General features: G+C 37.2%; 1 protein-coding gene across 1 annotated transcript in view; it reads left to right on the top strand.

Annotated features, from left to right (window-relative positions):
• Nucleotides 1–12,619, top strand: part of fto (FTO alpha-ketoglutarate dependent dioxygenase) — a 378,930-nt gene that overhangs the window by 77,180 nt on the left and 289,131 nt on the right. Inside the window, exon 4 of the mRNA XM_062023825.1 lies at nt 6,350–6,475. Within this exon, the coding sequence (XP_061879809.1) occupies nt 6,350–6,475 (126 nt within the window). The remainder of the gene's footprint in view (nt 1–6,349; nt 6,476–12,619) is intronic.

Raw genomic sequence — 12,619 nt, forward strand, 5'->3', positions numbered from 1 at the left:
AAACTAGCATGTTGTGACCCTGCAGAAGAAAAGCAGTTGAAAATGCATGCAAAGATCTGCAAAGAAGTATGTTCACATTGCATTTTTAGGTACTGGGTTCACACTAAAATGACATGATTGCCAATAAGACTGCACTATGTATTTTTTTCTCATACTAATACATATAACTTCCTGCTTCTCAACACCGATAAAATATGTTTAGGTACTGTATCGATCGATCAGCCACCGATGACAAAGTACGTGATAGTTGTTGTCAGTTAATGCCTTTCAATGACTATTACAAACACCGATCCGCTCTGATTGACCCTGTATTTATTTTTAGTTCCCAGGGCTGAAAAGATAGCTAATTGTGTATCACTATAGCTGCTCCCCTAAATTAATAATAATCACCTCCATTTTGGCAAATAAACATTAATTCTTAGTATCTTAAGTGCTATAATCACTAGAGGACAAGGCTAAACATGTTACAATTCAATTTGGCCCGCGAGACGTCATGAGTTTATTAATAAGTAATCTGGCGCAGGGAGATTTCAATTAATTTGTAAAAGTCAATTAGTATGCTGCTGCTGTTTTGTCACCATTTTGTAGACTGTAATTCAGGCCTATGAACACTTATTTTTCCATGAATATAAGCAATTACTTATATGACCCAATGCAAACAACCTACCCTAGTCATGGTGCAAAAAGACTCTAAAAAACTATCAAACCAACACAAAATGCCAACAGACATGGTCACACATAAGACCATTTGTGTATATCATAAAAAATGTCCATGCAGAATAGAAACATTCTGAATTATAACCATTACAAAGCATGATGGGAAAAATGCAAAACACTATCTCCTCACTTATCCATGTTTGGCACTTTTTAGCTGACATTTTAACAAGGTTGTCACGTGGTAAACAAGGAAGGAGTCGAACATTCACATACTTCTAATATCCAAATATATCAATTATCATATTAATACTTCTAATATCCAAATATATTATCATATTAATATAGTGGATATATATGTACACACACATATATATATATATATATATATATATACATATATATATATATATATATATATATATATATATATATATATATATATATATATATATATATATATATATATATATATATATATATATATATATAGTTTATCCGTTATACAGTGCTCAATACCGGGGTAGAGCGGAATGTACGGGGATCCCCTGAAGAGCAGGGAAACCTGCGAAACAGACTTGTAGGGATGAAATAGGTCATGAGAAAACACAAGCGGCTAACGTGTGTATATATATATATATATATATATATATATATATATATATATATATATATATATATATATATATATATATATATATATATATATATATATATATATATATATATATATATATATATATATATATATATATATATATATATATATATATATATATATATATATATATATATATATATATATACTCTACCGTTCAAAAGTTTGGGGTCACCCAAACAATTTTGTGGAATAGCCTTCATTTCTAAGAACAAGAATAGACTGCCGAGTTTCAGATGAAAGTTCTCTTTTTCTGGCCATTATAGCGTTTAATTGACCCCACAAATGTGATGCTCCAGAAACTCAATCTGCTCAAAGGAAGGTCAGTTTTGTAGCTTCTGTAACGAGCTAAACTGTTTTCAGATGTGTGAACATGATTGCACAAGGGTTTTCTAATCATCAATTAGCCTTCTGAGCCAATGAGCAAACACATTGTACCATTAGAACACTGGAGTGATAGTTTCTGGAAATGGGCCTCTATACACCTATGTAGATATTGCACCAAAAACCAGACATTTGCAGCTAGAATAGTCATTTACCACATTAGCAACGTATAGAGTGTATTTCTTTAAAGTTAAGACTAGTTTAAAGTTATCTTCATTGAAAAGTACAGTGCTTTTCCTTCAAAAATGACATTTCAATGTGACCCCAAACTTTTGAACGGTAGTGTATATATATATGTATGTGTGTATGTGTGTATATCAGGGGTCACCAACGCGGTGCCCGTGGGCACCAGGTAGCCCGTAAGGACCAGATGAGTAGCCCGCTGGCCTGTTCTAAAAATAGCTCAAATAGCAGCACTTACCAGTGAGCTGCCTCTATTTTTTAAATTTTATTTATTTACTAGCAAGCTGGTCTCGCTTTGCTCGACATTTTTAATTCTAAGAGAGACAAAACTCAAATAGAATTTGAAAATCCAAGAAGATATTTTAAAGACTTGGTCTTCACTAACTGACAAAGAAACAGATAACAGATTTGGTGTCCAGTTCAAAGTGTGACATGATTTATTTAAAAATTTGAGAGTTGACTTTTGTATTTTACATGAGTTATTTGTAAAAACATTGTGCAAAGTAATTCATGATTTGTTAAAAAATGTTAGTGGCTAGCTAGTTAAAATGGGATATTGTGATTTCACAAGACTGTCTTAGAAGTGATCATTTGAAAATGTTCAATTTGAAAAATGTGCACTTAGAGAAAATATAAAATAAAGTGTTGCATATTGATATTTATCTGTTTCTATATATATTTATTGTGAGAAATCATTAAGATGATCAGTCTTTCCGCAAAGATAAATATCGTTAATTATTAATAACAGAGTTAAAGGTAAATTGAGCAAATTGGCTATTTCTGGCAATTTATTTAAGTGTGTATCAAACTGGTAGCCCTTCGCATTAATCAGTACCCAAGAAGTAGCTCTTGGTTTCAAAAAGGTTGGTGACCCCTGGTGTATATAATTGGTGTATGGTCCTGGCCCACTTTTTGAAATTTGTGCTTGTCAGTAGGCCCTTGCAAGAGCCTGAAAGCAAAACTGCTGCCATGGCTGGAGATAAAGGCGTAAGCAAGTAAAGTCAAACATGAATGAAACAGGTGCCCCGTCAAACATGGCCCACATCTGGTCGTCTTCCACGAGGGTGTCGTAAGCAGAAACACCTGCTGGAGCATTACACTTCAGCCATTCGCCACAGGCCATTTCAAGTCATACCTCGTGGCTTCAAAACATTGCGGCCTAACACCTCGCCGCAGTTAGCATCTGTGTGCTGTATCTTCTAAACCCCCTGACTGGAGAGCCCGGCGTCTAAACCAGAGTGTTATTCCAGTGGTTTGCTCCGATGGACCCAGGACCCAGCAAAAGAAATGGAACTCTTTAACCGTCAGGCCACATTTCCTCCTCCAACTGTGTTGGAGATCCAAAGGAATCTGCCACGGCTGTTTTCACCCACACGTAGGCTGACGGTCCTCCATTGGCGAGGCCCCAGGGAGCGCTGTCATTAGCCGGCCTCTCTGAGCACAATGGCTGGAAATTAAGTTACTATTTATCCGTGCTGAGCAAAAAGGAAAAGGCAGCCGCGGGGGCAAAGAGGCCCGGAAAGACTTTAGTATCGATTTGTGCTGAAGGGTGTCGGCCAGCCGAGGTAAATCTTGTTTTCTTAACATGCTGAGGGAAGAACTGCGAACGGGATAGGAAACAGGAACAGGAACATCATGGCCCATACCCGCCATCCAATAACACTCTCAAACACTCAAAGAAACAACATCCAGCAAGGGCTTTTATCCAGCAGTGTCCTATTGCACACTTCAATGAAAGCAGAATAAACGTGTGCTAACAGCCGCAAACACTGCTAAGTAATACTATATTACTGTCTCAACACATTTTGCATCATGCGCTTTTTTTTTCCTTTTTTTTTTTTAAGTTTCTGCATTTTACAAATAGTACTTTGAGTGTGTTTCACATCAATCTGAATAAACAGGTTGATTTTTAAATTTAAAAAAAAAAAAAAAAATTATAAAAAAAATCTTCCAAGTTACAAAGAAAAGGAATGACTTGGCATGCTACACAAGCACATAGCAGGACAAACAATGAGAAGCTAATTGCTAAAGCTTCATTGTAAAGTAGGGGTGATCGATCCAGATGACGATACTATCGATACTTGGTGTAGTGTCAGTATAAAAAAGATAGTGAAGTCATTAGATTTATATTTTTAGTATTATAAAATCATGTTTTTAGTCGTTTTGGTTATTGTTTACAACCTCAGGCTGTAAGTCTCTGATTTCAATGGGAGCCAATAGTTGTTTTGGTGCATGTAAACAAAATAAAGTAGCATTCAATAATAACAAAATAATAATAAACAAATAATAGCATTCAATACCACATATTTAACTCATCTGATTTACAACACTAGAAAATTCTACATTTAATTACAGTGGGTAAGGTTATATTTCTGCCTCATGCCTGTGAGAATCCTGCATGTGACTGCAGCATTAAGGAGGGGAACTCTCCAGCACTAGCTGCAGTGTGCTCAAGTACCATCTGTGAGCAGATAATATTGTATCATCTCTTTCTCTTTCAGACTTATCAGGTCAGTATTGCAATCTTCACACATTTTAAGTGAAGGATGAGGCAAAAACTAACCTAACTGTAGATTAGCTTTGTAAAAATGTATTGTTTACTTTTTCTTTTTCTTATGAAATATTGTCAGTTTTATAAGCTTTTGTCAAAGTATCTCATCAGGACTCTTAATCGGATCAGGATCGGCATCGGAGGCCAAAAATGTTGATCGGTACATCCCTAATTTTGAGTGTTTTTAGTAGTTTTTATCTAAAATATGTAACAGACGCATGCTTTTTTCATTGGACAGTATCAATAATCACATTTGTATATACTACAAAACAATTATGTTTAAATTGAGTTCAAATGATTTTTTGTATAGGATGGATATGAATACGCTTGGGAAAGCTTAAAGATTTTGTTTAAGATATATATTGATTTAATCATATTTGGCATTTTCATTTGTTTTTACAATTTGATTAGTACAATTTCCGCTCCCAGTGGACAATATGGTGGAAATATGAACTTCAGCACATTCGTAAGGATCCTATTGATGGGCTCTCAACTGGTCTCAATCTGAAACACTAATTTTTTCATGCTTTTGTGCCACTTTTTTCAACGTTATGCCATATTTTTAATTGTTTGTTTAAAACTTTTGTGCAAGTACATTTCTGAGCACATTATTAAGCTGGATGACGATAATGGTAACTGCATGCATGATGTTAATGAATTATTAAAATGAAGTATCAAAATTGTATAAAAATGACCACAAAATGTGATATTTGATATTCGACCTATACGTGTATATTGAATAACAATCCCGAAGGTAAGGTTAAAGTGTAAAACTGTAAAGAAATTAACCATCCTTTTTGACTGCTGTCCACGACTGATCCAAAATGGGGCTGTCAACAACGTTTGGGCCCCGACACAAGTTGACATTTCCTTATCGAGAGCATTACGTTATGTTATGATATGCTTAGGATGGATGCATTTCACATCTAAAACAATGCGGTACCAATTCCCGGTACTTGGGACTCGATACCGGTACTCAATGGTACCGATGTTACTTTTGTGTTTGTTCAAATGTGCTGATGAATGTTAATTGTTTAAAACATTGATTTTTTTAAAAAAATTAAATACAAACAATATATATATATTTAAATTATTTTAAGTTACACTTCTCTGTCTCGTTTGCAAGTACTGTACTGTCGTAAAGTAGGCTTTGCATGCAGTTGCAATTCCTCGATGCTAGATGGCAGTAGTGTATAGACAAGGAGTAGTCTTTGCCATTAAGTTGTGCCAGAATTTTCATTTGTTGAGTCCTACAAAGTGTTTAAACTGTAAGTATTGCATGTATTACACACCAGCTGTTTGATTGTAACATACATGCAATTTTAAATACCAAATTTAGAGGTGTTGAAATCTCCATGTAAAATCGCAGATGCTAATCTTTAGCATGAGAATAGCAAATCCAATGTAATTTAGCATCGAGCGAAGGCATGTTGAAAAGTGGAGCATTACTGTGCTTCTTCTTTCTTTTTTGACATGGGAACTTGTAACATTACCTAGAGGCTGACGCTCTGAGTGCATTACTGCAAATATGGCACCGTTAAAATAAAATATGGAAAGCCTAGTTTCTTTCAATAATTGTCCCCATTATTGTCTTTTCAATGCCTGAACAACAAACAAAACAATTACTTTAAATCCAAATGTGCCTTAGTTAGGACAGTATTTAGCTAAGAAATCCAGAAAACTTCTTGATTTTAAACCCTGAGTCTCATGGCTCTACATGATTTATTATGGCCATACGTTCACTGTTTAAAAGCCAGCATTGATTTATTCAACTACTGTAATACAACACAATAAAACACCAGACGGAGTGAATACCTTTTATACCGTTTATATTTCAAAGTTTGGCACTTTTCACTCGAGCCGAAGCGCTTGATGATTCAGTGGCTGAAATGTGAGCGTATGTGCATCATGATTGACAGGCGAGAGCAGCGAAGGCGGCGCAGGCGAGAAACCGAGCTGGAGGATCGGGCTGAAGGTAGCCTGGGACATCCACACACCTGGCCTGACGCTGCCCCTGGAGTCTGGAGACTGCTATTATATGAGAGGTATTAAATCGCAAGAACATACATATGCACCAAACTCATTTACGAGGCTGAAACCTTTTTTTGTTTTGCTTTTTGCGGGGGGCTTTTCTCGGTGCTCAGTCCCTAATGACCCATGCTAGCAGACCCCCGGCCATGTAATTCACAGGCTTTTGTTCTAAACATCACTGCTGCTGAAAGCGAAAGCCAAGGTGGTGAATGTGTACGGGAGCGACTCCTCGGCCTGTTAAGGTTCCATGAAATTGAGTGCATTAGCCAGCTTATAGGGAAATGGTATTTGCTCAAGCCAGACAGGCAGACTGAAGGTTTCAGGGGTGTAAATCAAACTTGAATGTTTAGGTCGCAGCAGGTAAAGGTCGTACTGATGTAGCGTGCAGTAAAAACACTGACGTTGATGATTATGTGGTCAATTTAAGTAATACCAACTTGTCATTTTCAGCCACAGTCTCTTTTCTTGAGTGTTTAGTAGGATATTGCACAGACGATTAGACTTAGACTTCCTTTTTATTGTCATTCAAATTTGAACTTTACAGTACAGATAAGAACAAAATTTTGTTACATAAGCTCATGATAGTGCAGGATAAAAAAGCAATTAAGGTTTTATAAATACATAAATAAATAGATTACTGTACAGATAAGTATATTGCACTTTTTCACATGCATCCACGTTTATGGATGTATGTTATATTGTCTTTTTAGACGTGAGTTAATCCATTTTGGGGGGAGTTGAGGGGATAATTATGATGCGTTCAAGAGTCTTACAGCCTGAGGGAAGAAGCTGTTACAGAGGTTCTGCTTCGGAGGCTGCGGAACCTCTTTCTAGAGTCCAGCAGTGAAAACAGTCCTTGGTGGGGGTGGGAGGAGTCTTTGCAGATTTTCTGAGCCTTGGTTGATTGAGAGCTGAATTGAGAGCTGTCGTTCATTTGGCTGTTGCAGTGGACTGTCACAGGGGTTTAGGAGGGAACAAGGGAAAAGAGAGTGAATAAAATGACAAGACAACTGCAAGAACACTACTGGATGGAACAAGGATGTCCATAGTAGGCCCCATTGACCTAATTGGTCCCGCCGAGTTGTGTTTTTGGTGGCTTACCAAATTTAACACATATTCATACTGACCACTTTTAAACTAACTAGATGTGACCTGATCTGATGTTGATATCGGATGTTCGATATCAGCAAAATAAATATAATCGGTGGCTCTGTACCGCGGATGCCGTTGTGGCTTGTGCAACCCTTTGAGACACTTGTGATTTAGGGCTGTATAAATAAACATTGATTGATTGATTGATTGAAAATGTGGTAAGCAAAGCTACATGTTACTCTCGATTAAATGTAGCCAAGCTACAGAGGAAGCTATCCCTGGATAATTGTAGCAAGCTACATGGCAAAAGTAGCTTGCTACATTTTACGGCATTTATATATAAGGACCCACATGTATAATGTCAATGGTAAAGGAACTGAGAGTGTACAAATGGACCATTACTATTAACTCGCAGTCATCTTGCTGGGGACATCCTACAACTACCTCTACGGGTCCCCGCACCCCACTGAGTATTTTAGTCTGCCTTTTCTTTGGCCCACCCCTATAATGTTATTAATTTTCTCTACCTACATTGACTTGTTTGTTGTTTGGGAACAGTTGGTAATGGTTATGTGCAGTAAAACTTTTCATGAACTCAACTCACTTCAATGTGTGTTCCTAAATTTGTGTTGGACGTCTTCGATGAAGAGAGTGGTTCTGATTGTGGTTGATATAGTTAACAGTTAAAAACTAAGGTTTTGGGCATTGTTTTCTCTAAACGCATACATTTGTCAAAATATGGCCAAGGACACGCATTGTGGGTTTCCTGCGCATCATCTTCATCACTGAAGGAAAAATCTAATCTGCGGGAGAGAATTCCTCTACTTTTTCAAGTATGTTTTTTTCTTTTTGAGTGGTCAGCTTGAAGCGTCCCTCTGTCTCCGACTCCCTTGTCGTCATGTGACGTGATTGCCTAACTGTTATGATTTTTCTTACTAGTTTCGACCCGCCTTATCTTGCCTCTGATTGGCCAATCATAACCTTAGCCAATTGTGACTCATCATACGAACACCAACCAATCACCATGGATTTTCTCCATATGTATGGATGTTCTCAGTCATCCATGTCATTGCATTTTCTCAATATTTTTTGGCCTGGATTCACAGTCCACTTTCTCTCTTTGTAGCTTGTAGCTTTGATGTAAGCTACGTAGGTACATGGGTCTAAAAGTAGCTAAGCTACAGGAAAAGCTACTCGATCAATAAAAAGTAGCCAAGCTACTGGAAAATGTAGTTAAGCTAAGTAGCTTAGCTACATGTAGCTTGTTACTGCCCATCACTATCAGTTTGCATCTAAACCTACCAATACAAGTAGTCCTACATTGTGTTTACTTGTGCAAATTTGGACAGCAAGTTAACGTCTAAATGTCCTTAAATGACCGCACAAGTTTGATCTTTTTTTGTATTTTAGTGAAGTCCTTTACAAAAGATAAACATGGTAGGCTATAGGCTACTAGGAGCTAGCAGCTACACAACGGAAAAGCACAAAACAGCACACAAGCCAGACATATGTAAAAAGTGTCCTTAATTGAACAATATTACAGTCTAACACAGAATGTGTCAATATTGACAATATCAAGTAAGTAGAGTGGCATATTTCTTACAGATACAAAGTCTCCAGAGCAAGAGCCTATTAGAAAGTATCCAGTAACACATGTGTCTGCATCTTTCAACTAACTGCATATTGATCTGAACTTCATTAACTTGATTGGCCACTAGGTTGGGTCACATTCTGAGTACATTTTGCTTACTTTTATAATGCGTTTTTTGAGTGCATCTGCAAGCTGATCATTTGGAGAGGCATTCCCAGATTGCAATTGAAACCATTGTCCACCATCTTCAAAAGCATCATACTTTATCTTTTGAAAATGTGCAGTGTTTGAATATATTTCTTAAAGTCAACACCACTATTTTTTTCCTGTCACGGTCAAAAACAAACCTAATAAACATTATATACACAACATTAGGTACTAGGACTGTGAATCTTGGGCACCACACGATTCGATTAAATTCTTGGGGGTAACGATTCGTTTCAGAATCGATTCTCAATTCAAAACCAATACTTTTTTTTTAACAACATTGGTGCCAGTTCTAAGATTACCTAAATCCCTCCATAAAATAAATAGCTAAAAAAAATCTATATTACTAAAAAGAAAAGAGATTTTGTTTGAAAAAATCTACCCAAACATTTAATTAAGTCAAATACAAATAATGCAAGAGAAGTATCCAACACTTCTCTTTTCTAAAGTAAATCTGTACAGCAGATGTGATCATGTACATCAACCATATGATTTACCTGAATGGTTGGACAGGAACACATTTTAAATCGTTGTTAGATTTTTTTTTAGTAGATTAAAAGTCGTTACAAATGAGAATCGTGATTAATCCGATTTTTTTTATTATTTTTTATTTAGGTACGCTTGAACACTCGTCAATCAATTTTGACTCTGCATTAAAAACAGTTGCTTTTATGTCACTGCATGTCGCACGTCGGTGTTATTATGCACATGCGAAGATTAGATGAGAATAATAGAAATGTCCAAATAAGAACTTCTACCTTGCTATGACGTCACAACGTAGCGAGACTGTACAACCCCGTAAACAGAGGCATCCAAAACTCTGTGCAAGCTCACCGCAAAACGCATGATTTGACGTGTTGACATTGTTTAACACCATTGTTCCTACATTTATAAGTCAGAAAAGGCAAAAGTCATCATAGGTCCCCTTTAAAGATATTACTACTAAGGCTGTCAAAATGAACGCGATAAAAACAAGTGAACAAAAGTTTTTTTTAGTGACACTATTTTTCTTAATTTTTTTCATGCAAATAACACGCATACAGTGTGACCCTCAGTAAATACCCTAGCGCTGTTGGATCACAGGAGCGAATAAAAAGCCGAAATGGACACAAAGAAAGGTACTTTATATGACAAATTTAAAGCTTGGAAGCCTTGGCAGGTCGCTTTGCCCACAAGACCAAGGTGACAGTATTTCCATCCACTGTCGCTGAGAGCTATCACCAGAGTTCCTAGCTGCTAGCAGTACTGCCAAGTCTGCACATTACAAGCAACTTGCAAAGTTTGTGAGTTGGGGGTTGTGTTTTTTGGGAGCGGATTTTTGAATGTGGTTACTTATTTGGGCTTGCTTTTCCGTCCCCACAATAAATTAAAACACAACCGCGTCAGTAGGTAGTCCTTTGCTACCCCACAATGACTTGACTCCGCGCGTCGCCACACACACACACACACACACACACACACACACACACACACACACACACACACACACACACACACACACACGCAAACGATGTATGTGCGACCACGCCAGAGCCCAGACAAAGTGAGAAAATTAGTGGGGAAAACTTCTTAAAAAACATAATTTCCATCCATCCATTTTCTAATTTAGAATGTGTAAATATTTCATCATGAGAGAAAAAGAGAGCAGGAAGAGACTGGATTAGACCCCAGGTGAATAATGTCTTGTCTGTGTCAAAAATAACACAATGCTTAACAAAATTGTTCAGTCCCATGTTGTGTGTACATTTTAATAAGATAACATATTAAAGATAAAAGGCAGCACGGTGGAAGAGGGTTTAGTGCGTCTTCCTCACAATACGAAGGTCCTGAGTAGTCCTGGGTTCAATCCCGTGCTCGGGATCTTTCTGTGTGGAGTTTGCATGTTCTCCCCGTGACTGCGTAAGTTTCCTCCAGGTACTCCGGCTTCCTCCCACTTCCAAAGACATGCACCTGGGGATAGGTTGATTGGCAACACTAAATTAGCCCTAGTGTGTGAATGTGAGTGTGAATGTTGTCTGTCTATCTGTGTTGGCCCTGTGATGAGGTAGTGACTTGTCCAGGGTGTACCCCGCCTTCCGCCCGATTGTAGCTGAGATAGGCTCCAGCGCCCCCGCGACCCCGAAGGGAATAAGCGGTAGAAAATGAATGGATGGATTAAAGATAAAAATACTTTAATATGATTCAACTCTGGACAACGTGTGATTAATCGCAATTAGTTATGTAATCCCTTGATAGCCCTAGTTACTATACTACAATTTTCAGATGTTCTTTTTTTATTTTTGAAAACAAACTGCATTTTAATTTTATTTATTTTTTATAAATATGAAAATCAATGCTGCTGCCAATCACTGACCCATCTTAAACAGCATCTAGGCTAAATTTAAGCAATATTTATCCAACACAAATTAAATTGGCACGCGACAATACAAGTTAAATTGGTTAAAAACACAAATGTGACTGTTACACTAGTGTAAAATGAAGCGAATCCCCTGTTTTTAACTTTGAATCAATAAACAGAAATTAATTCCCATGAGGAAATTGGCATGGCATTCACTGAGGATTTTCAAACCAGTAGTTGTTGGGTTGCTGCTCAGCTGATTTGTTTTGGGTGGATTTTTGGTGACAAAAATCAAACTGACAAAACAAGCAAGTCACACGTCCAATTAATGGTCTTACTGGTCTTGATGGTTGCAGTTTTTTAGGCTGATTGTGAACGTGCAGTTACTTATATGGGCTTGCTTTTCTGTCCCCACAATAAATCAAAACACGACAACTGAGGTATGTAGGTTGTTCTTTTCTCCGCAACAGTGGACTTGGCACGCCCTCGAGACACGCTCACGCAAATTACGGATGCGCAGCTCTGCCAGAGCCCAGACAGAGTGACCATTAGTGGGGAAAATGTCCTAAATGTTTTTTTATTTAAAATAGAGTGCAAGTGGATTTTTTTTTTACCTGGATTAGACCTCAGGTAAAAACAAATATTGTCTCTCTGTACGTTTTGTTTAAAAAAAACAACAACCCACAATGCTTAAAAGACAACATTGGCCAGTCCCATGTTGTGCCAAGATGAAATATTACAGATAACAATACTTTAAGTATGAGTTAACTCTGTACAAAATGTGATGAATCGTTAATTAGTCATTAGTTATTTAATCGTTTGACAGCCTGAGTTATTTTTGGAAAACCAACATTTCTTGCTCTTAAAGCGGAACTGCACTTTTTGGGGGGAATTTGGCCTATCGTTCACAACCATTATGAGAAACAAGAA

Source organism: Entelurus aequoreus, linkage group LG02 (assembly GCF_033978785.1).
Source record: "Entelurus aequoreus isolate RoL-2023_Sb linkage group LG02, RoL_Eaeq_v1.1, whole genome shotgun sequence".
Classification (NCBI taxonomy): domain Eukaryota; kingdom Metazoa; phylum Chordata; class Actinopteri; order Syngnathiformes; family Syngnathidae; genus Entelurus; species Entelurus aequoreus.